The sequence below is a fragment of the Thamnophis elegans genome, chromosome 3, assembly GCF_009769535.1.
Source record: "Thamnophis elegans isolate rThaEle1 chromosome 3, rThaEle1.pri, whole genome shotgun sequence".
Classification (NCBI taxonomy): Eukaryota; Metazoa; Chordata; class Lepidosauria; order Squamata; family Colubridae; genus Thamnophis; species Thamnophis elegans.
Window position 1 is genome coordinate 43,020,408 of NC_045543.1, and position 24,096 is coordinate 43,044,503.

The 24,096-nt window shown below is 40.8% G+C and overlaps 1 protein-coding gene across 1 annotated transcript in view; it reads left to right on the forward strand.

Moving 5' to 3' along the window:
- LOC116505747 (transient receptor potential cation channel subfamily V member 6-like) overlaps positions 1 to 23,480 on the forward strand; it is a 39,024-nt gene extending 15,544 nt beyond the window's left edge. The window contains exons 4-15 of the mRNA XM_032213119.1: positions 2,405 to 2,545; positions 3,284 to 3,382; positions 3,598 to 3,773; positions 4,711 to 4,857; positions 14,027 to 14,239; positions 14,909 to 14,995; positions 16,146 to 16,222; positions 16,670 to 16,835; positions 17,421 to 17,487; positions 18,648 to 18,916; positions 21,981 to 22,087; positions 23,207 to 23,480. Coding sequence (XP_032069010.1) covers positions 2,405 to 2,545; positions 3,284 to 3,382; positions 3,598 to 3,773; positions 4,711 to 4,857; positions 14,027 to 14,239; positions 14,909 to 14,995; positions 16,146 to 16,222; positions 16,670 to 16,835; positions 17,421 to 17,487; positions 18,648 to 18,916; positions 21,981 to 22,087; positions 23,207 to 23,480 — 1,823 coding nt within the window. The remainder of the gene's footprint in view (positions 1 to 2,404; positions 2,546 to 3,283; positions 3,383 to 3,597; positions 3,774 to 4,710; positions 4,858 to 14,026; positions 14,240 to 14,908; positions 14,996 to 16,145; positions 16,223 to 16,669; positions 16,836 to 17,420; positions 17,488 to 18,647; positions 18,917 to 21,980; positions 22,088 to 23,206) is intronic.
- The last annotated feature ends 616 nt before the right edge of the window (positions 23,481 to 24,096 follow it).

Below are 24,096 nucleotides of genomic sequence, written 5' to 3' on the forward strand. Positions count from 1 at the left end.
GCTTGGGTGCAGCCTGACCAGAGCCCTTTCTCTTCTCAGAAATGTCTTCTCAGAGGAGCTATAGCAGCCTGCATGCCCCTTTCAGGTACTTTGACCCCCCCTGGGAGGGAGGGGGCCAGCCAGAGGGGCATAAAGGGAGCCGCAGCTTCTCTGTGAATGGAGGGGAAAGAGTTCGGCTTCTCTCTGCCATTTAAAGGCTGCAGCAGGGAGAATCGCAACTTTTTTCCTCTCCCTCCATTCAGAACGAAACTGCTCCAGCCTCCCCCACCCCCACGTTGCCCAGTAACCCTAACCTTCGCTCTCTTCTCCGCATTCTCCTCGGGATTGCAATAGATGTCCAGAAGCGGCTTTTGGGGCTAATGGGGATTGGATTTCCAGCTCGATAGCCCCTGCCGCTTCTGGACGTCTATTGCAGTTGTGAGGAGCCGAGGAGAGTGTGGAGAAGAGCGCGAAGGTTCTTGGCGCTCCGGGAAGTGGGAGAGGCGCGCGGTTTGGTTTATCCTCCCTGGATGTCGCAGTAGCAGCCCCAAACTCACTGATCTCAGTGTTTTTCGCATCGGGGTGTGCTGCAAGAGGGAATGAGTGAAGAGTGAAAACCTTTTCCAGCCAGCGCAAAGGACTCCCCCGGACTTTTTTTGCTGAGCACAGGGCGACGGGCCCGCACCTCCACCACCAGCAATCCGGAAAGGTCTTCACTTACTCTCTCTTGCAGCATGCCCCGATGCGAAAAACACAGAGATTGGTGTGCTTGGGGCTGCTGCTGCGACGTCCAGGGAGGATAAACCAAGCCGTGCGCCTCTCCCAGCTGCTTTCGCGGCTTCCTGGAGCGCCAAGAACCTTCGCGCTCTTCTCCGCTCCTTGCGACTGCAACAGATGTCCAGAAGCGTCGGGAAACGTGCGGCTTATAACCCGGTGCGCTTTATATATGGAAAAAGTTTGAAAAATTAACGTTAACTGATACTGCGGCTTATAATCCGGTGCGGCTTTTGGTCGTGAAAATACGGTATATATATATATATATATATATATATATATATATATATATATGTGTGTGTGTGTGTGTGTGTGTGTGTGTGTGTGTGTTTGTGTGTTTGTGTGTGTGTGTTTGTGTGTTTGTGTGTGTGTGTTTGTGTGTGTTAGTTAATTAATTATAGTTATTGAGATCTTCCATACCTAAGTCCAATGCCCAAATGACATATAATACAATAGCAATAAGACTTATATACCTCTTCATAGTGCTTTATACCCCCCCTCTAAGTGGTTTACAAAATAAGCATATTGCCTCAGTAATCTGGGTCCTCATTTTACCAACTTCGGAAGGATGGTAGGCTGAGTCAACCTTGAGCCAGTGAGAATAGAACTGCCGGCAGTCAGCACAATTAGCCTGCAATACTGCATTCTAACCACTGTGTCACCACAGCAATGTTATGATATAAGCTCTGCTTTTTTACCCTTGTGTCACATGATACAAAAATATGTTAGAAGTGGAGCTTATGATGCAACATAATGATTTAGCTCTTTTCTTTATGGAACATCATTCCCCCCAAGGTATGATTACCCCCCACCCTGTTATTTTTTCTGAAAGACCATGAAGACATGGTTTTGTCAGCAGGCCTTGGGACCACAAATGAATATGGAGCCAATCCAGTGGAATATTTGACTCTGTTGCTGCTGCCAAGGGGTGGGTAGCGTTAATGGGTTTTTATGTTGTGGATTTTTAATGTTGTAAACCACCTGCAATCATCTATGTGTGAGTTAGATGTAAGTTTATTAAACAAAATTTAAAAATTGTTTAATGAATAAACATTGTAACACACGATTTAACACTTGATGCAACACTTGCTATTGTTGCAAATATTCATGATCTCAAATCAGAAAACTGAATGATAATAGAAACAAAGTGTTTTGTGTGTAGTAAGAATGGGGCTTTTTATCTTTTTTTCTGAACTATTTACTGTCTGAAAAGCTAAAGCATCAGAGTTGAAATTTGCTGCTAAATCCTATGTTTTGTAGCAAAGAGTGACCATATTAGGAAGTGGATTTTCAGTGGGAAGATGGTAAAGAAGGGAATGCTTAAAAAGCCATTAATTCTACCTACAGTCTCAGATGCAGTGAATTTAAAAGGGGGGGGGAATCCTAATCATAGGATTCACAGATGTCATTAATGACATATCTAGTATAACTGGAGCTTTGGCTTTCATTTCCATCTGAGTGTTTGAACTTTGTATTGGATCTTGTAAGTTAGGAAAGTTTTGCAGAATATGAAAGATGTTCTTTCTAAATTTCCTGTTGAAAAACAAATCTAAAATGGTGGTTGGTTTCTTAGCATTCCATAATTGGAAACAAGCTACTATCGGGTTATAAAGAATATCCTAATTTGAATTTTCAAAAATATTAATTGCAGGACAAACAGCACTCCACATTGCATCAGTTAATCAAAATGTTCACTTAGTGAAATGTCTGCTGAAGAAGAGGGCTCACATTTCTACTCCTCGAGCTACAGGACACTTCTTCAGGCGTAACTCCTCACATCGCTCCTATTTTGGTATGATTCCATTGATTGCTCCAGAGGACAGAGATAATTTGATTAGCAGAAGAAAGGCAGTACTCCGCAGAGTTAGCTCTGCTCCTCAAAAGTTCTTTTCTATCCCTCCTGTTACTGCTGGATCTGTCACTTTAGTAAAGAAATCTTAGACTAGTTTTATCTGCAAGTGAGTAAATATAATGGGATGAATCAATATTTAATCATACAGGAACTTTGGCTTTCATTTCCATCTGAGTGTTTGAACTTTGTATTGGATCTTGTAAGTTAGAAAAGTTTTGCAGAATATGAAAGATGTTCTTTCTAAATTCCCATTTGAAAAACAAATCTAAAATGATGGTTGGTTTCTTAGCATTTTATAATTGGAAACAAATCACTATTAAGTTACAAAGAATGTCCTAATTTAAATTTTTAAAGTTGAGGATAACATGTAACTAAAGAAGGATCCTTGAAATAACATCTTAAATCCCACTACCATGAGCCCTACAGATTATTTTATTTAGCTCATGTATGCAGAGGCATGGCTTTCCTAAATAGGCAGCTGCTGTCATACTAAAAGTACAAAACAAAAGAAAACTATTAAATGAAAACTGATTAATCAAGGGCAACTTGTTCATTGATCCTCCAACATAAATGGAATCAGCTAAATAGTGAAGCCTAATTATGAGTCTCAGAATAGTTTTTTATTTCATTACCGAAACTTTGTTTTAATTTTGTTTTCCCTCACAAATTCTTCCATAGGGGAGCATGTTTTATCTTTTGCAGCCTCTGTGGGCAATGAGGAAATTGTTCGTCTATTAATTGAAAATGGAGCCGATATCAGGGCACAAGATTCTCTAGGTAAGGTGCCTACAGTCAACTTGTAACAATATGGATTGTTTTTGGTAGAAACAATGAGGAACTATATCTGGTTTGAATTAGGTAGACCATTGAGTAATCAAACACTTGGCACTTACGTACAAATTATATGACAGCATTTAATATATTTTTAATAACCTTTAATTCCTAGGAATTTTTTGGTGTTTTATTTTTCTTCTTGTTTGTTTCATCTCCAGGAAACACGGTTCTTCACATTCTAGTTCTTCAGCCAAACAGGACATTTGCATGCCAGATGTATAATCTCATCCTTTCCTATGATAAACAAGAAGGGAACTTGGAAGCATTAGACTTGATTCCCAACAATGAAGGTCTTACTCCATTCAAACTTGCTGGAGTTGAGGGTAACATTGTGGTGAGCACATGGCCCAGTTGATCTCTATGTGAATATTTTGGGGGGAGGGGAGGGAGAATTTTAAAAATATAATTAGTTTTGATATCTTGTTTTGTCCTCAGAAAAGTCCTAAATATTTATATTGGGCTCCCTGACATTAAATACTAATTAGACCAAAAGCCAGATTCAGAAGTTAAATCTTGGATTGTTAGGGATTATTGTTTGGTGCTGGGGTCATAATTTAGATCCTTCTTTTTTCTTCATATACAAAGCAACAAAATTTAAAGTTCCATGTATGTGATTCATGTTTTACTTAGGAATGGAAGGAAAATATACAACCAAGTCTCATATATATGATGACATACTTGGTATTTATTTAAGTATGAATAGGATACTCATGCTAGTATAAGCAAATCTTTTTCCTTCAGATTATCTTCTGATATAATTAAAATTTATTTTTAGTATGAACATCTTTCTCTTAATTGGAAATGTGATTTTTCTTTTTCTTTTGGGTGTTGTTTCAGTCTTGACTCCTGGCAACTATGTGGATGGACTAGGTCCCTTCAGGCATGGTTTTTCAGAAATGATTTTGCTATTGCCTTGTTCCTAGAGGTTAAAGAGAACAGAATGACTGGCTCAAGGTCATATCATTGACTTCATATCTAAAGCAAGACTAACAGTTTTGGTAGATCTAGAAAACAGGCTCCTGGTTTCTAGATCAGTCTTTAATCAGGATCCTAATGGATAAATCAGGATCCCGATGGATAAAGTTCTGGATCCTAAAAGCTTATAGTCTTTGAACCATTCAGGCTGTATTTCAGAATTTCTACACTTTCATCCAATTCCAGCATCCAGAGTTGAATTATTTTGAAATGCAATGCCATATTTAATACATTCTAGTACTGAATCTTATCAGCAACCTAATGCAAACAATCCTGTGCTGTTTTTTCTTTTTCAGATGTTCCAGCATCTTTTGCAAAAGCGTAAACAAATAATGTGGTCTTTGGGACCTATTACTACCATTCTCTATGACCTTACAGAAATTGATTCCTGGGGTGAAGACCAGTCTTTTTTGGAACTTGTTGTATCAACAAAGAAAAGAGAGGTACTATGGAGCTCAGATACTTTTAATCTTTGTAGAATGATGACTGCTTCTATTATTGAACAAGGAATTCAAATGTTCTCCTAGATCATGGGTGTCAAACTCAAAGCATCACGTTGCCATCACATGACATTTCATGACGTTTTTTTCCCTTTGCGGAGCTGGGGTGGGTGTGGCCTGCATGTGACTCATCTGACCTGCGGGCTGCCAGTTTGACACCCCTGTCCTAGATGTTCATATATATTGCATTATCTATGAAGTTTTTGTCCAGCTGATGAAGAAGCAAAGATTGCTGAGATTCTGATAATAGAATTCACATCACAGTCTTAAGAGAAAAGTCTTTCAATGCAAATTGTGTAATTACTAATTCAACAGGTGGAGAATTTGATTGAATAAGCAAAATTTCCTGCACTCTTGTTACATTTTTTCATTCAAATAAAGAATTAGACCGTAGTCAAAATATTCATAACATAAATCAACTATTTGAAAATTTGTTTCTCCTGTATTTACAGAATGTTATATGATGTTTAAAAAAATAACAATTTAGAAGAGCCCACTATATCATTCTTTGATTGATAGAAAGTTGATTTGTTGCATAGGCTTCTATTTGTTTTCTAATTTTATTTTTCATTCAGCTCTGAAAATGATCCCAGAAAGTTCAAAATTTCCTTCAAATAAAATATAGTGAATTGGTTCATTTTGTTTATATAGCAGCTTTCTTCCTGGAGCTGAAGGTGATTTACACAATGTTTCCTCCTACGGATTTTTTTTCCTTCAGAACAACCTTTTGACGTAGGTTGGGCTGAAAAACAAGGACTGGCTCAGTGCACCCAGTTCCCTAGTTCAATGTGGACTTGAACCTGTCTCTAGGTTGCAGAGTTCCACGGAACTTGGGTGGCTACGATTAAGCTGAATTTATTTAAGGGCCCAGGAAGTATATAAAACATTAACAGTATTACTGTTTGTAATGGAGTTAGTGATATGATAAAGATTAATCTGGAATTTGTTCCATTATTTAGCCTTACTTCACACACACACAGACAAGCCAAGTTTATTTATTTCTTGTGGTTAACTTCTCATTACAAAGTTGCAATTTACCTTTTGACCTTCTGGTGTTCCTCCATTCCCACCTGTGTCACTTTCTGAATTTGCCTTGTACTTAAGGATGTAAGAGATGCATCTGTACAATAAAGAGTTTTAGTCTCTGAAATGTAATTTCCAAAATAGAAAAATCTTCACAAGTTTTTATGGAACTGTAGACAGTGAAGAGATTTATATCCTGCCATTATTTTATAGTTTGTTTGGTAATAACTTAAGCATTGTAGCCCCCTCTATTTATTGTTAAGGCAAGGGCTGCAGCTCAGAGATAGATAATTTACTTCGAATTCAAAAGTTCTTGGTTTTAATTCCTGGCATGATGGAGATACCATTGAGGATTATGCTTTCTCAAATTTTAGTAAGCCATTTTTAGTCAACTTTGCCACCTTGTAATTGTTTGTTCCACCTCTGGTTGTAACTGACAAAACAGGTCAATTGTCCTGGAAAGATACATTATTTGCCTACTATAAGACCTTGTTAACCTTACTGGATTTTGCATGTGCTATCTGGCTGTCATCATGTTAAATTTAATAACTTGTGAGGTGTATGGGAAGGTTTTTTTTTTTTACACAACCTATGATCATCATTGACTTTACAACACCAATTTCCAACTTTTGTGAAGATTATATATGACATTTGACAACTTTTGACTTCTTTGAACCATAAACATAATCAGAAAAAAAGTAACTGCATTTAGTTAAAATCATATTTACAGATGACAGCTCTCTGAGTAATGAGACAATTATTTATATATATACATATGTATGTATGTATGTATGTATGTATGTATGTATGTATGTATGTTATATTTATGCTGATAAATAAATAAAGGGAGACTAGTATAGATCTATTTCAAGCTATTTAGCTCTCATCAGCTAGCCATATCCTTACTGGGATTCGAACGTGGGCTATATTACATATTAGGCAGATGTGTTAACCACTAAGCCACAGGCTCTGATCCATTATCAGCTGAGCCAGGGAGAAAGGTATATATTTAAAGTCACAACCTCTGGTATGCCCCAATTATGGGAGGAAGCTAACTGCTTCCATTCTCTGTCCATCGGCTTGTCACAAGAGACCATCCAGACAGAAAGCCTAATATTTTATTGTTGCTTTTGTTACATTTGTGTAGTATTTGTGCTGATAAATAAATAAATATATATAAACACACACACACACACACACACTGCACTGGGTTTCATTCCACATCTTAAAGAATTTTTAATCTTTCTCGCCTTCTGTCAATTTCAGGTTTAGGACTGATCATTGAGTGTCATTACAGATCTCAGATACTGTCCATTGACGAGTGTAACTCTACACTGGTTAGACTCATAGATTGCCATAAGCCTTGGTTTATTTCAACTCAGCTTACTTAAAAAAAACATTCCTTAGCATATGTGTGAAGTTAGCAGCATATATTCTTTAATATTTTAAAGGAAGCAGGCAAATTTATTAATTAGTGTGTTTAAAATAGAATCAGTTTACCCCTTCTTCTTATATCAGGCAAATAATACACATTTTCCAGAGGAATTTTGCAGGATTAGCAAGGATTGGGTATTGTGATGTCCAATTGGTCTCAAGACAGAGTTAATTTGAAGCCAAAAACAATCCAGTGCCATCCTGCAAATTTCTTCTCCCTACCTTCTTCCCCTTGCCTCCATCTGATACCTGGAAGCTTCCCCTTGGTGTGGCTCGCTCCCGGCCACCGGTAAGGGATTTAAAAGTTGCTTCTTGGGACTTTAGAGGCAGGACGCCACTACGGTGGCCATTTTGGGGCCTCAATTCCTGCAGGCCGCATGGGCTGGGACAGAGGCTACTATGAAGTCTCGCTTTCATCCCTGACTTCCTGGGTGGCCATCCTTTCTACAGCGGTGGCAGCGGCAAGGCCCTGCAGGCCCAGATCAACGATAGGAGGCCCACAGACTCTGTGGGACTGCGAAAAACTGCAGCAGCTGGAAAATCCTCCAAGGCCTTGCAGAAGGATGAGGAAAGGAGGCACAGGGTTCTGGAAGCAGGTGTCCAGAGGGGTAGGTCTAGTTCTCCCTTGAGATCTAGATTGCTCATTAGATCCAGGTCTAGGTCTCCTCACGGGGGATTCCCCAGTGTATCTCAGAGACATTTCACCTCCCCCCCCTCTCCATGGTGGAACAGGGCCCCTATCTAAGGGATCCTTTTCAGTGCAAGGGGCCAGGGTAGTCCCATTAGGCCATCATTGGCTTCACAGTCTGAAGGCTGTGCACAAGAGGAGGAGGAGGATTCCTTCATTAGAGACATGGAGCAGCTTCCAGCAAGCTTTCAGAGGTTTATCTCCTCTGCAATTTCACCTGGAATTTCTGCTGGGTTATAGAAGGGGTCTGTGCGACCCGCAATGGTGACAAAGGTCCCTGGGGTGTGTGTGCCACTGCTCAGGCAAGGCTGAGGCCTTCCCCCTTGGACGTGCGCCGGCCTGTTTCTCCTTCTCTGGCTAGCGAGGGTTCCATGGCGGGGGATTAGGTTTAGAGAGAGGTAGATATGTCTGATGATGAGGATCCCTCAAAACCTGAGGCACCAGCATTCTCTGGTCTGTTTCCTCCGGATTTATTCAAGTCACTGTTGCGCAACTGGGTGAGACAGAGGGCACCAAGTCAGGTGCCAAGGAGAGTGGTCCGGGGAAAAAGCTGGAGGATCGAGTTTACTCAGAGCCTCCTCCAGCAAAGGAAGACATCCCTGCCCCTAAGTTGTTCCTAGAGGTAGTTAAGAAGCAGTGGGAAAAGCCAGGAACATTTCCCAACCCCAGCAGCAGTGATAGGAGGTTCTTTAACATGGAATCTAGTTTCTCTGAGGCATTGCAGGTGCCCACAGTGGACTCTTCAATGGTGGCATTGGCGTCCATGTCAACGGTGGTGTCCGGTGATGTGGCTGATTACTTGAAGGCTGAGGACAAGAAGGCGGAGCTGACCCTTTGTAAAACATTCCAGTCTTCCACGTGGGCCATCAAGGCAGCTGCCTCTGCATTGTTCTTCAGCCGCACGGCTATCCTTTGGCTACAACAGATGCAGGAAAGGATTCCACCTGAGGAGGTGCATACTCATCAAGATCTCAACAAGCTGCTTGCTGTTGCTCAATTCTCTGCAGACGCCACTTTGCATGCCATGAAGTATGCTTCACGGGCAATGGAGGCCTTGGTGACCTCCCGACGTCTCCGTGGCTGAGGGAGTGGCAAGCAGAGAACAACGCAAAGTGGCACCTGGCATCATCACCTTATTCCGTGGGATCCCTTTTGGTACCCTGTTGGGTACCCCATTGGGTACCTCTTCATTGAGGACAAGAATAAAAAGAAGGTCATGCCTACCCCCGCAAAGAAGTCGGAGCAAAAATCTGCGCCTTACTTTCGTAAGCAGTCCTATCCTCAGTCAGATCAGGAGGCGCAGCACAGCAGGTATTTTCCGAGATTGGATAGGCAGTCGGATAGGCACTACACCAGGGATAGGCCTAGGTTCCAACCCCAGGGGAAGAGGCCCTTTCGGGGGAGGTGGCCATCCCTACCACTGGGGCAGATAGGTCAATAGCGACCCCACCCATAGGCGGCAGACTGCTTCTGTTTGCCGATGCCTGGGCTGAGATTACAACTGATGCCTGGGTTCTGAATACCATCAGATTTGGCCTGCGCCTAGAGTTTCTCTCCATTCTGCCAAACCACTTGGGACGTTTTCGGTCACCAAGAGTAAAGATGGAGGGCGATTCTGGATCTTAAACTGCTAAATTTTCACTTAGTCTATAGAAGATTCAAGATGGCATCGCTTAAATCCATCTTGGCAGGGGTCAGATGTGGCTGTTGTGTTTTCCTCCCAATAATTTGACCACCGTACCATCAATCAGGCTGGGGGGACAAAATTTATACCCCTCAGATAGGGTCCGCAACTTGGGAGTCCTCCTGGATCCACAGCTGAGTTTTGATCACCATCTATCGGCTGTGACCAGGGGGGCATTTGCCCAGGTTCGCCTGGTGCGCCAGTTGCGGCCCTACCTGAATCGGGAGGCTCTCATGACAGTCACTCGAGCCCTTGTGATCTCTAAGCTGGAATACTGCAACGTGCTCTACATGGGGCTGCCCTTGAAGAGCACCCGGAGACTTCAGCTAGTACAGAATGCGGCCGCGCGAGTGATTGTGGGCGCACCTCGGTTCGCCCACATAACACCTATCCTCCGCGAGCTGCGCTGGCTGCCTGTGGATCTCCGGGTGCAATTCAAGGTCTTACTTACCACCCATAAAGCGCTCCATGGTAGTGGATCTGACTATTTGAGAGACCGCCTTCTGCCAATAACCTCCCTGCGTCCCATCAGATCGCATAGAGCGGGCCTCCTCCGTATTCCATCCGCCAGTCAGTGCCGACTGGCGACTACCCGGAGGAGAGCCTTCTCAGTTGCTGCTCCGACGCTATGGAACAATCTCCCCGTGGAGATTCGTACCCTGACCACAGTCCAGGCCTTCCGTACAGCCCTCAAGATCTGGCTAGCCCGTCAGGCCTGGGGATAAACTCTTCCGCCCCTCCCGAATGCTGAGAGAATGTTGTGTTTTTAGTATTTTTCAGTTATTGCACATTTCTTTTTATGTTTTGTCTTCACTCCCCTTCCTTGTTATTGTAAGCCGCCCTGAGTCCCCTCAGGGAAAAGGGCGGCCTATAAATGCTATTAAAATCTAAATCTAAATCTAATGACTTCATGGCCTCCATCGACCTGACAGAGGCTTACATCCATATCCCCATCTTCCCTGGCCATAAAAGTATCTCAGGTACTCCTATTTAGGTAGCCACTACCAGTATAGGGCCCTACCGTTTGGCTTGACGTCGGCGCCTCGGACCTTCACTAAGGTCCTAGCTGCAGTGGCGGCTTACCTCTGTGAGCGCTCTGTAAGGGTTCAATGCTATCTTGATGACATCTTAGTCCAAGCAGCATCATTTGAGCAGGTGAGGAAGGATCTTTCGTTGGTGGCATTCACACTACAGCAGTTAGTTTTTTCGGTTAACCTAGATAAGAGTTCCCTCATTCCCGCCACCAGGATTCCTCACCTGGGGACCATCATAGACTCTAAGCTGGGGAAGGTGTTTCTGTTCCATGACCATAAAGATAGTTTGTTAGCCTTAGTTAGACAAGTTAGAAGTCAATGTTTTGTTCCTGTAGTAGTGCTCTCCAGCTTGCTGGGGAAATTCATTTCTTGCATAGACATGGTACCTTGGGCTCGTCTACACGCGAGGCCGCTCCAGTGGCATCTCCTGCCGCATCAGAGGTCAAACTCCAGCAATTTCAAGGAAAAGGTTCCAGTGATACCACAGGTGCAGCTGTCATTGAGGTGGTGGCTCTCCCCAGCGCTATCCGAGGGCTGCGAGTTTAGGGAGCCGGAGCGCCTCATCCTGACAATGGATGCCAGCTTGTATGGGTGGGGAGCTCTCTTGGACTCCTGGATGGCGCAGAGGCATTGAACCTGGTTGGATCTCCAACATAATATAAATTGGCTGGAACTGTGAGTGATTCACTTGTCATTGTGGCACTTCAAGGATCATGTTCAGGATCAAGATGTCTTGGCAACGTGGCGGCAAAGGCCCACGTCAACCGACAGGGTGGCACACACTCTAGGGCTCTTCGAACTGAGGTGATGGCACTCGGCGCCTGGGCGGAGAAGCATCTTCAATTGCTCAGGGCAGAGCACATCACAGGAGTGAACAATCATCAAGCCGACTGGCTCAGTCAGGCCATAGTCGACAATGGGGAGTGGAGCCTTTCTCCAAAACTGTTCCAGGCTATCTGCTCCAGGTTCGGCCATTTGAAGGTGGACCTGTTTGCCACACCGCAGAACGCTCAGGTGGATCGGTTCTTCTCTCAGTTCCTGGCTCGGGGGACGGAGGGAGTCAACAGCTTCGGATTCCATGGCCAGAGAACCTGCTCTACGCCTTCCCTCCCCTTCACCTTCTCCCTGGGGTAGTTTGGAAAGTGATATCAGAGAAGGCGGAGCTCATCTTAGTGGCACCCTACTGGCCGCGCCAGGCGTAGTTTGCGGACCTAATGTGCCTGTCAGTGTCACACCCATGGAGGATTCCGGGGAGGGATGTGGACCTCAGACAGGGGAACCTGGTGCATTCTGAGCCACAGTGGCTGCAACTAGCCATGTGGAGATTGAGCGGGAGCATCTAAGGGCTGCCCAGCTTTCACAGAGGGTGATCTCCACAATTGAGGCTTCACGCAAGGGTTCCACCACTAGGATTTATGATTCTACCTGGTGGGTCTTTGCAGAGTGGTACCGGATCTTGGGAGCGAATCTTTGCAAGGTTTCAGATTGGATAGGGGCTCTCACATGACACCCTCAGGAGACAGGTGGCAGCCCTCTCCATGATTATTCGGGGGGAGGAGCTCCTTCCACTTTCCCAGGTCCTGTTAATTAAGAGGTTTTTGAAGGGTGCAGGGAATCTCCATCCCCCGGTTGTCCACAGTTTTCCGACATGGAGCCTCACTACGGTTCTCCAAGCAATGACAGGAGCACCATTCGACCCTCTGAGGACGGTTGACCTGAAGTTCATAACCCTTAAGGTAGTGTTCCTTGTGGCGGTCACCTCAGCCCATCGCATCTCTGAACTGGGAGCGTTGTCCTCCAGGTCGGCTCTTTCCACATTCCACAATAATCGAGTCGTCTGGATCCAACCTTTATTCCCAAGGTTAATTCCCTTTTCCACATATCACAGGAGGTGGTATTACCGGATTTTTGTCTGGACCCGTCTCATGATAGGGAGCACCTTTGGCACCGGCTGGATGTCAGGCGTGTCTTGTGCATTTACCTGAGGCACATGGAGAGCCTCAGGAAGTCTGAGGCACTCTTTGTTTCTTTTTATCCTTCTTCCCTGGGGAAGAGGGTGCCCTCCTCGGCTATAGGGAGGTGGATCAAACTGGCCATCACATTGGCCTATGAGGTTCAGCACCTTCCGGTACCCCAGGGCATCACAGCATACTCCACCAGGATTGCGGCTACTTCGGTGGCCTGGGCCACACAGGCGCCTATAGTGGAGATTTGCGGGGCAGCTACGTGAGCTCCCCATCTCCCTTTATCAGGCACTACAGGTTAGACGCGTTTGCATCGGCTGATGCGGCATTTGGTCGTAGGGTGTTACAACAGGTGGTAGCGCATGAGGAGCCCAGGACCAATAGTGACCCCCTGAGGGACATTAACTTGGGTATGTCCCAATCCTGGCTAATCCCTCAGGAGTCCTGGAATAATGTAATAATGGATCATACTAAGTAATCTGTGATTGCAATTTACAAATTTTAAACTCTGGGCCCTACAATATTACCCATCTTGAAAGTTATATGAATCGAAACACAAATAGATAGACATTTGAATGCAAAAGAAAATAATAAGAATAAATTCTGATTGGGAGGCAGAGACAGAATGAGACTCAGGACATAAATTGTATCTAATCTTTTAAATAAATTGTGAGAGTTTAGAGGAGCTAGCTATCTGGCCCAGGCCTGCCAAGATTGTTCAATCTAATCTTACCAAAGGCCAGATTCCTTGTGTATCTAACCACACTTGATCAAATAAAGTATTTGATTCTTAAAAAAAATCCCCTTATTTATCATTGGCTAATCAATGCAATATATAGTCATGCAGTTGATTTGAACAAAGGGAGAGACCTTAAATATATATTAACTTAAATAAAACAGTGAGAGTGCCTGACGAATGAGGAACATATAACAATGTATAAACCTGCTGATTATGCAGTAGAGGCCTTTTGAAAGAAGATGCATAGTTTTCTCAGGAGTGCATGAAGAACTCCCCTCCCCTCTCTAACTGCTCTCCAATTAGGGAATGCCCTTTCTTTTGAAAGTTCACATGTCTTTCTCCTGTTTTTAATCTTATTTTTATTTTTCTTGGAATACTGCCTTGCAGTTCTTTGTGAAAGAAAGTATATAAGTGCCCCCAATATATAAAATAAAGATACATTTGTAAGAATATTTTATTAGGACCACACCAGTGGCTAATTTTTGAAATATGGGACTTTTAGAGTTAATTCCTAGGTTTTTTTTTCTTCCTGCCTCTTCTTTCCAGGCTCGCCGTATACTAGATATTACTCCTGTGAAGGAGCTTGTGAACCTGAAGTGGAATACATACGGGCGTCCTTATTTCTGTTTCCTGGCTCTGTTTTATGTCCTCTATATGATTTGCTTCACCATGTGCTGCGTTTATAGACCACTGAAAAGTCGCTCAGAGAATCAAACACACAAGCGGGATAACACCATCATTGTGCAGAAAACATTGCAGGTATATTGGTGTATAACTACAGGCTTCTCTGTGAATCTAGGCAAATTGTAAAATAACTTTTCATAATGCAGTGCAGAAGAATCAACAACACAGTTAAATAAAATGTTAAACTTTGCAAAATCTCTTTTTGAAAGTGCTCCAAGAGGCCGTGAAGAAAAAGGCTGCCACAACTGTGAGAACAGCTTAAAGATAAGAAGAAATCACTGAATTTGCCAGCAAGGCTCTGGCTTTCACTAGCCTCTCTTGAATGAGTCATTCTCACCTGATCCAAGGACAAATAATCCACATTTCTTAGATGAAAGATTAAAAAATGAAAGATCTTACCTTGGATTCAACTGTATCTCTTCAATCTGTAAATGGAAATTAGCATTTTTTTACAACACTCCCTGCTATAAAAGCAAGGTACCAGGGGAAATATTCTACTCTTGTTCTTTCACTGGCCTACAGTATTTGGTTTCTATGTTCAGGAAATATTTGGTAATGAATGTTACTTGTTGCAAAGTCATCTATTGGCTCATCTTTCCAATAACAGTTTCACTATCAAATCAGTATTGCCAAAAGAGAAATAATTAAATTATAATACACTAAATAAATTAAACGTCTTGACACAAGTTCCAGGTTTTTCAGATCTCTATCATCTCCTTAATTAGGATATTTTCCTGTTTTTAGGAATCATATCTGACATATGAGGATCAACTCAGGCTTGTGGGAGAGTTAATTACAGTGATTGGAGCCATGGCAATTTTACTCCTAGAGGTAAGGGCAAAATAATAAAGTTATATTAAACTGATCTTCATTAAAATTTACCAACATCAGATTGGCAGTTCTATCTGCCATTGGAGAGACACTGTATACCTAAGCAATCATATGTTATCTGAAATCAATATAATTGTCTTGAAAAACACGATGTTACCTATGCTACCTGTACTTCTGACTTCCCTGTTGGGAAGTATCCAGAGTTAATTTTTTTTTTGGAAATAGTTAAAGTAATAGATGAGCTGATTGTGGATGAATATAGCCAGTAATTGTTAGCAGGACCTGCATATACTGTAATAAAATAATTGATCAATATTACAATTTGAATCAATTTCTTTAAATCCCTGTCTTACTAAATTTTACAGGCTTAAGGCATTTCATATTTTAAATTGTACCCAGTTTGGAGCATTTTAACATCTTTTCACATTTTGCTTGCTTAATCACTAATATTAAAATATTTTTTTAATATCTTTATTCTGCAAAATTACTACTCTAACATGAAGTGGTTTAGATTGTTGACTTATCAAGGTGTTGCTACTAGACGACATTTTTGATTGCTAATAGTTGCAGTGTATAGGTTTCTCTTTATAAAATCATGTCAAGTACAGGTAGTCCTTGACTTACAACGGTTTGTTTAGTGACCATTCAGTTACAGTGGCACTGAAAAAATGTGACTTACGAACGTTTTTTACAATTATGCCCTTTGCAACATTCCCATGATCACAATGATCAAAATTTAGGTAATGGTAACTGGTTCATATTATGACCGTTGGTATGTCCCAAGGTCATATGATCACTCTTTAGGACCTTCTGACAAGCAAAGTCAATGGGGAAGCCAGATTCAGTTAACAACTGGGTTACTAACTTATCAGTGATTCATTTAACAACCATAATAAGGAAGGTCATACAATGGGGCAAAATTCACTTAGCAAATGTCTCACTTAACAACATAAATTTTGAGCTCAGTTGTGATCATAAGGACAATTAACAGCATTATCCTCATAACGGCTTGTTTTCCTTGACTTGGGCACAAAATACGTTGTGAACTCTCTGTATTGTTGAGTCAATTTCTAGAGGTAGACTCAGCACATTGGTGAATTCAGTCCTCAGTTGGTTATAAACTTTTGACACATATTTCATTTTTTAATAGATTCCAGATATTCTAAGAGTTGGAGCCACAAAGTACTTTGGACAAACTATCCTGGGAGGACCTTTTCACATAATAATGTGAGACTCTACAGTTCCAAAACTCACAAATGCTCTTTTTTTTCTTATGTATACTCTGCCATTATGATCTTCCTTTCACCATTTTTCTCTTCCACTTCTATTTGCTTCAAACCTAGATTTCTTTCTTTGCAGATTTGTCTCTCTTAACATCTGTTTATGTTCTGTCTGGTGGGGGGGGGGTGTTTGACTGCTAAATCTCCTGAAAAAAATGGAAATTCCTGAGATGTTTCAACTTGAGATGCATTAAAATTGATAACAAACAATTTTTCACAAGAAATCCCTTGTTCCAGCAAAAGGGAACAAAGAGACATAATTTTCTATGAATGCACATCAGCATATATTTACATGCATTGTCTGCTCATGTATGTTTAGGGCTCAATTCTGTCTTCATTAATTTTATGTTGTATTAATTACTCATTCTCACTTAGTTATATTGTCCATTTACAGCATCACCTATGCCTGTGTGATTCTGGTAACCATGGTAATGCGACTGACCAGCACAGAAGGAGAAGTGGTCCCCATGTCCATTGCCCTGGTGTTAGGCTGGTGCAACGTCATGTACTTTGCACGAGGATTTCAGATGCTTGGGCCTTTCACCATCATGATACAGAAGGTAAGGAAAGTGAAGCTAAAAACTGAAGTCAAACTGAGAAAGAATTCCACAGGTAGCCCTCAACTTACAACTATAAGTGAGCCTACAATTAACGGATGTGATGCAGTCATAAGTCAAGTCATTGCATGAACGAATCGATTTTGCAATAGTTTGTGTGGTACTTGTTAAGCAAATGTCACAGTGATTAAACCAATCAATTTCCCCCAGTGAGTGGGTGGGGATTTGTCAGAAACTGGAATTCAACACCAGAAACTCGCAAGAAATGTCACAATGGCAAGGAATGCTGCATATGGCTATAAAACCGAGCTGGTTGCTAAGCAGCCAAAACGCAATCACATGACTGCAAGGGTGTTTGTGTGTGGCTATTGTAACTTCAAAGGTTGTAAGTAGCTTTTGGGTGGCTCCATTGTAATTTTGAATAGTTGTTAAATGACTAGTTGTAAATTGAGAGCTACTTGGATTTTTCTCAGAAGTACACCTTTTCTGATAATTGGAACTGAGAATTTAAAGGTCAGACAATAGAGGGCAAAGGAGAGCTGGAGAAAAGTTAGACATAATAATATTGTTGTTTTATCTTATCTACAGATGATATTTGGTGACCTTATACGTTTTTGTGGTCTAATGGCTGTTGTCATACTTGGCTTTGCCTCAGGTAAGCTCTAGAGGAAGATGTGAACTTCCAAGATTATTCCAGTATTCTTTGCATATGCAGTCTGAGAATCATTTCTCCAGTGGGGGGGAAAAATCCTCTATATTTCCATTTTTTTAAAAAAAAAAATGTACCCATGTTTTTGTATTAGCAATGGCTTTCCTAAAAACCTTGGGATTTTAAGGAGTGCCATAGCAAGAAAATAATATTAACAGATAATGCAGTCTAAAACATAAATTATTTGGTATTTCACTGTCATGCACGTGGGAGTGCTAGACATATGTTCAGTGAATGTGACCAGTATACCAGCTTAGCAATATTGACTGGTGTCTTCTTCGAATAAAATGCTTATAATTTGGAGAGGGAGGCAGTATGCGCCTAAATATTATTGGAAAAATGGAGGAATAAATAGCAGGAAATGTTGTTATCAGTCTGTTGGGAGCCCTTGTTAAAATGAATTCATCCAAAATGTGTAATTATTTGGGGGCAATGTGCTCCTAAATATTAGTGGAAGAAATGGAGGAATAAATAGAATAAATTGTTATCAGTCTTATGGCCATTGTTAAAACAGAGAAGAACAGATCCTTTGCTCTAATCTAGCATGAGTCTTATGTTTGGAAATTCTATAGGAAATGTACTGAGGTTTCTTGTGCAACCTTTTAAGAACAGAATGTTCTTAAGATACAAAGTCTAAAAGCCATTATTTTAGATGATGGTTTACCCTGAGCCTTCTGTTATTCTGGCTTCCCCATATATTTTTTTATAAAATATATTATTTCACATTGTTGCCTATCGAACACACCTAATGACTGATTTTGCAACTTTTCATCCATAACTGCATATCACATGTTTAAAATTGCCTGCTTCTCATCTGCTTTTGTGGGACTTCCGTAACATTGAATATCAGTATCCAGTTATTCACGTTATGGAAGAAAAGAATTTACATGCCAGCCTTAGATTTTTCATGAGAAAAATCTTAACCTTCAGGACAAGTAAACTAATAGAGAAAACCTCAGCAGAAAGAGAGATAAAGAATTAAGATTCTTGTGGCAGAGTAGTTGAAAGGAAGAGCATAAGATGAGGATGCCATTATCTGGTTGTACGTGTGTGAGTGTATATACTATGTATATGTAGCTGACTGCTCGTTTTTGTTTCATCAACAGCTTTCTACATCATCTTTCAGACAGAAAATCCAAGCAATCTGGGACAGTTCTACAATTATCCCATGTCTCTCTTCAGTACGTTTGAGCTCTTCCTCACCATTATAGATGGACCAGCCAACTATGATGTGGATCTTCCATTCGTGTTCTGTGTGGTGTATGCTGCGTTTGCTATCATTGCTGCTTTGCTCATGCTCAACCTGCTCATTGCCATGATGGGTGACACTCATTGGAGAGTAGCCAATGAACGGGATGAGCTTTGGCGAGCACAGGTGAGATTATAGTCCTGCAGTGCAGTCTGTTGAGAAGTCATCTATTTTTGCTGCTTTGGACATGTGTGCAGTGGAAATTTAGATCACTTTACAACTGATTTAGTTCCCAGTGTTAAGTTCGTTATTAATTGAAGAGGCGTGAGGCAGCTGAGGTAAGAGAACAGCTATTTATTCGGTAGAACGGCAACAGATAAAATAAAATTATAATACTGATATGCCCTTATGCTGTAAAGTTTTGTTATCGATTTCACTACTATTAGCTGGGTGCTAATTTAACGTTAACTCTTTCCAAATAATTATATTTTCCACTATTGACAATACCATCATCACACTCAGCTAGAAGCAGTTGCTAAATTAATATGTAATTCTAATTCATTCCAGTTCATTTAATGAATGCATACTTTTCAGCATATGGGCTTGCAGATATGAATGAAAAATTTACAGATTCAGATCTGCTGTGCATGGCTAGTGAAGGAAGAAATGACAATGTACTCATGTTTAAAGAACTGAGTCCAGAGACAATGTAAAGGCCTCACAATTAGTTTCTAGAATCAAGGCTGCAACCTGTGTAAAACATTGAGCTCACAACAAACCTGGTGGGACTCACCTCTATGTAAACATGTTATATCACATTCAATCCATTTCCCTTTTGATTATAGGTAATGTGCAGTTTTAATAGCTGGAAAGTCTTTTCGAATTGCTCATAACAACACAATATAATGTTGAGGTTATTTTTGAATAGTTAAAGCTAAAAATAAGGTACAACAATTTGAAAGATACTTACATGCAACTGTGATTATTCCCCCATATCCTTTTTCTCATTCCTGCCAATGCACTAATGTTGTACTCTACAAACTGCAAATGCCACTTCCTGTTGTAGCATGCTCTTGTCAGTCAAATTCTTTTCTGCTACAGATTAATTAACTATCCAGAAAATAAAGTCTAATCTATCTTATTCCCCTCCCATCAAAAAAATTGGGTCCCCCCCACCCTAAATATGGAGAATTATTTTATGTTAGAAAATCATTTGATTTCTTGTCCTATGCATGAAAGGGGAGAAATTGTTTTGAGAAGATGAAACATTTTTTATAAGAATGTTCTATCAGTATGCTTAAGAGGGCTATGTTCAAAAACCAATAATCAGTTTGGGTGTTCTACCATAAGGAACAAAGAAACTCAAAGCAAACTCTTCTATCCCGTATTTTTCATCTTGGAAACACTCATTTGGATAGCAGAGTAATTCACGCTGAGTGCCTATCATCAAGGCTACAGAAAAATTGGCCACTTAATTTTTTTTTTTTAAAAAAACCCTCTCATAGCACCTAACAGAATCACCTAGTAAGTATGACTGTGCAGGCTGTGACTCCCTTGCACAAACAGCCACAGAAATGATTCAAGAAAGGAAGCAAGAGAAATAAATTAGTGTCAACAAAGCCTATGAACAGCATTAACAAAGGAAAAAACATATTTCAGTGGGTAAGACACACACACACACACACACACAACCTAATGCACATGAGCAATGTATACATTTTGCCCTTGGTACCCATTGTAAATCTCAAATATCAAGGCAACCTAATTTTTCCATTTGGCAACCTGACAGCTAAATAGTACAGTAGCACATGCTAAGACAACCCAGAGCAATAGCACTCTATTACTAACCAACAACCAATTAATTTTGCTATAGGATAACGTGTACTGTAACTTAATCTCAGAACATTGTCTAACTAATTCTCCCTCACTTCTCCCTTTCCCTCCTGAACCAGTTCTAGATAAAGACAACAGGGGTGCAGCCTTTGCTGTATTAGCTTCCCAGACCTCTTTGTTTGGAGGATTTTTAAAAAGAAACTAACCAATCACAAATCATTCTTTCACTCGAGACGGAACTTCAAAACATGGAGTATCTTGTTAGTTTGGAACATACAAAATGATTATTTTATGTTCAGGATGTTCTTGCCTATGGCTGTTGAGCTGAAATCTGAACAGTTTGAAATCACATGCCTACAATCTAATTATGTCAGGGAGAATTCTTATACATGAAACTTTATTTTACATAACTTGCTAGCTTGTGGTTTTAACTGAGTACCAGTGCATGCAAAATTAAACAAATCTGAAGAACTGTATGAAATATATAAAGATAGAGCTACTTCACAGAGATAATAGATAAACTAATTCAAGCATAACCACATTTGCCACTGAACATGATTGGGATGTGGAAGGAGCCCCCTTAAGCCATGTGCACTTGGCTGTACCTGCTGTGAGCAGATTGCATTATGGGAATTTCTCTCAAAATCCGGCTTTCCTTTATGAAAGCTGAATTGTTTATATTCACATGAAGCCTCCACCACAGTAGAGAATTTGTTATTTAAAAAAACAGTTTTATTCCTTATTAAATCAAAAGACTCTCAACACCATTAGCATTTAGTACAATTGAAGAATTAGTAAAATGTACTATCTCTAGTCATCTTAAAAATCCCATAGGGAGAGAGCTTTATAAACTTATGGGGATGTAGAATTGCTTCTTGTGCATGTCCCCTAACTCCAGTCCTCCCACAGGATGGATGGATTTAATTCAGACAAAGCAGTGCCTGGTAAGACTTAGAGCTACATAGCTAAGGTTATGTAAGTCATTATCAACATTTTGAACTGAGTCCAGAGGCCATTTTAGGAGAGGCGTTATTGTGCAAGGATGGACTGCCCACCAAAAATCTTATTGTCACATTGTGGACCAGTTGCTGCCTCAGATTGATCCAGAGGCTGGCGCCTTATAGAGCATGGGAAAAAAATCACCTAGTCAGATGATGATCAAGACTCCCAAATAAACCATCTTGAGTACTTGTCTATCTCTAACTGTAGCAGAAGATTGCACTATAAAATAGATGGTTGCTTTTGATTTTGTGTCTGGTCCCATTTGTATGGGTCTTTTTCCCCCCCACTTTGGTTCCACTTAGTGAATTCTTATAAACCTAATGATGTATTTGAACAATTTTCTATTTTGTTTTTGAATACAAACGTTTACCTGGTTTTGTGGCATGATTGAACTAATCTGTTTGCTTTCATGCAGGTGGTTGCTACTACAGTCATGCTTGAACGGAAACTCCCACGATGTCTTTGGCCTCGGTCTGGTATTTGTGGCCAAGAATATGGGTTAGGAGACAAGTGGTTTCTCAGGTGAACTCCTTTTACCTAGTTGTGTATGGCCTACAGGAATAGTCTCCAGTATAGTTAATACAATTACCGTATTTTTCAGAGTATAAGACGCACATTTTCCCTCAAAAAAGAGGCTGAAAATTTGGGTGCATCTTATACACTGAATACAGCCTTTTTTGTGCCTCCTGACACCCCCCCCCTTTCACCAAAATGGCCATGCAGAGCCTGTAGAAGGCTTTCAGAGAGCTCCTGGGGACTGGGGAGGACAGAAATGAGCAAAAAATCCCCCCTCCGGTCCCTAGGAACACTCTACAAGCCACCTAAGGGCTATTCATGCCCCCCCTTTTTTTTTTAAAGGGCCCATTTTCATGAAAAATGGCCCATTTTTGGGAGGTTTGCAGAGTACAAAAACTTTTTTTTAAAAAAATTGCCTCTTCAAAACCTTGGTGAGTCTTATACTCCGAAAAATAAAAAGCTGTTTATACCAAGCAGATACAGAACACTAGCCTGTTTAATTCCTGCTAAATTGATATCCAGCTTTTTAAACACAGGCTTTTTGTTTCTTATTTGCAAATATCAAGTTGAAAATTATGTTTTCTAATTAAGGACAGAATCTGAGATTGGCATTCAAATGTGAAGTCAAAGGATAATAATACAAACCTGGTCCAGTAATTCTATTACTGCTTTCTACTTTGCGGGATTCAAGTTGCCTAACTATTACCAAGTCCAGATTTACATGCCCTACAGCCAGGTGTACACCCATTCCCATGTTATCAAAACCGAGTCCTTGGTTCAAACCAGAATTTTTGTGGCTCAAAGCCTGGAGAGCTAAATAATAGAGAGCTTTATCAATCGCAGCAGAATCTGGAATCTGACTGTTGCGTCTAACGCTTGTTGGAGAGTTAGATTGATTAGTTCTGGCCTTGAACCTGTTTTCATAATGAGGAATCTTGGCTAAACCTGGCATGTTTTTTCATGATGTTTTTAGTGGGCAGTGTGTGGCATTTGTTCTTTTAGGATTTTTTCATTACTTTCTGTTTTTATTTTATAACGTTACCCCCTCAGGGTCACCTGGAATTGGGTGGTCTCTAAAATAAACAAATGAGTCATCATTACGTTTATTTGCTCTCTTTTCCACAGGGTGGAAGAGCGTCTGGATATCAGCAAGCACAAGATGTTACGCTATGCAGAGGCATTTAGAAACCAAGACAAAGAGGTTTTTGATAAGTATTCTGGGAAACTATACCAACCTGAACCTTTCCAATTCAAGAAAGAAACTCCATCTCCATCTGTCTCACGAAGCTCCACTCTAAGTAGCTTCCACCGTGGTTGGCAAATCCTGCGGAACAACACCTTCAGCCACCTTCGTGGGGAAGTCAATCATGCTTTGGAAGAAGAGATCTATCACTTCTGATATGCCTGTTGAATGACTGGTCACATTACTGGTGCTTTGTGCTGCTTCACAAATTTTTCCAGTAGTTGGTGGGATCTGGGGGCAGTGATATCAGGATTCAGGATGAATCTTAAACTTCCCTTGTTATGGAGCATCATTTTATTGCTTTCCCATTGTTCCACCAAAAGGACTGAAAAAAAAGTTACTGGTTTTTTATATAGGACTCCAGTGCACTTTAAGTTAAATAGGTGACATGGAATTTTATCCCAGGTTCAAGTTTTGTAGTCACTATGATAGGATTTCTTTTCTTGGCTGAATTGAATTCTGCTAATGTTTCCCTTGGGGAGAGGAATAACGAAAAGGTTTACTAACTTAATTGTATTAATATACAGCCTCTTCTGTTTATTCTTGCTGACTTGGAATCAAGCCTGTTACTACTCTTGACCTGTTTGACAGCTATTATATAGGACCAGAATTTTCCTTAAGAGGAAATCTAAAAATAAAACCCTAATTAACTAAAACCCTAACTTTAAGTCACCTTAATAGGTGAACTTTCCAAAAGTATTGTGTTTCCTTGAGAAGGCATCAAGATTTGTTTAAGGTAGAATACAAAGTAATTATTAAACATTTTTACTCA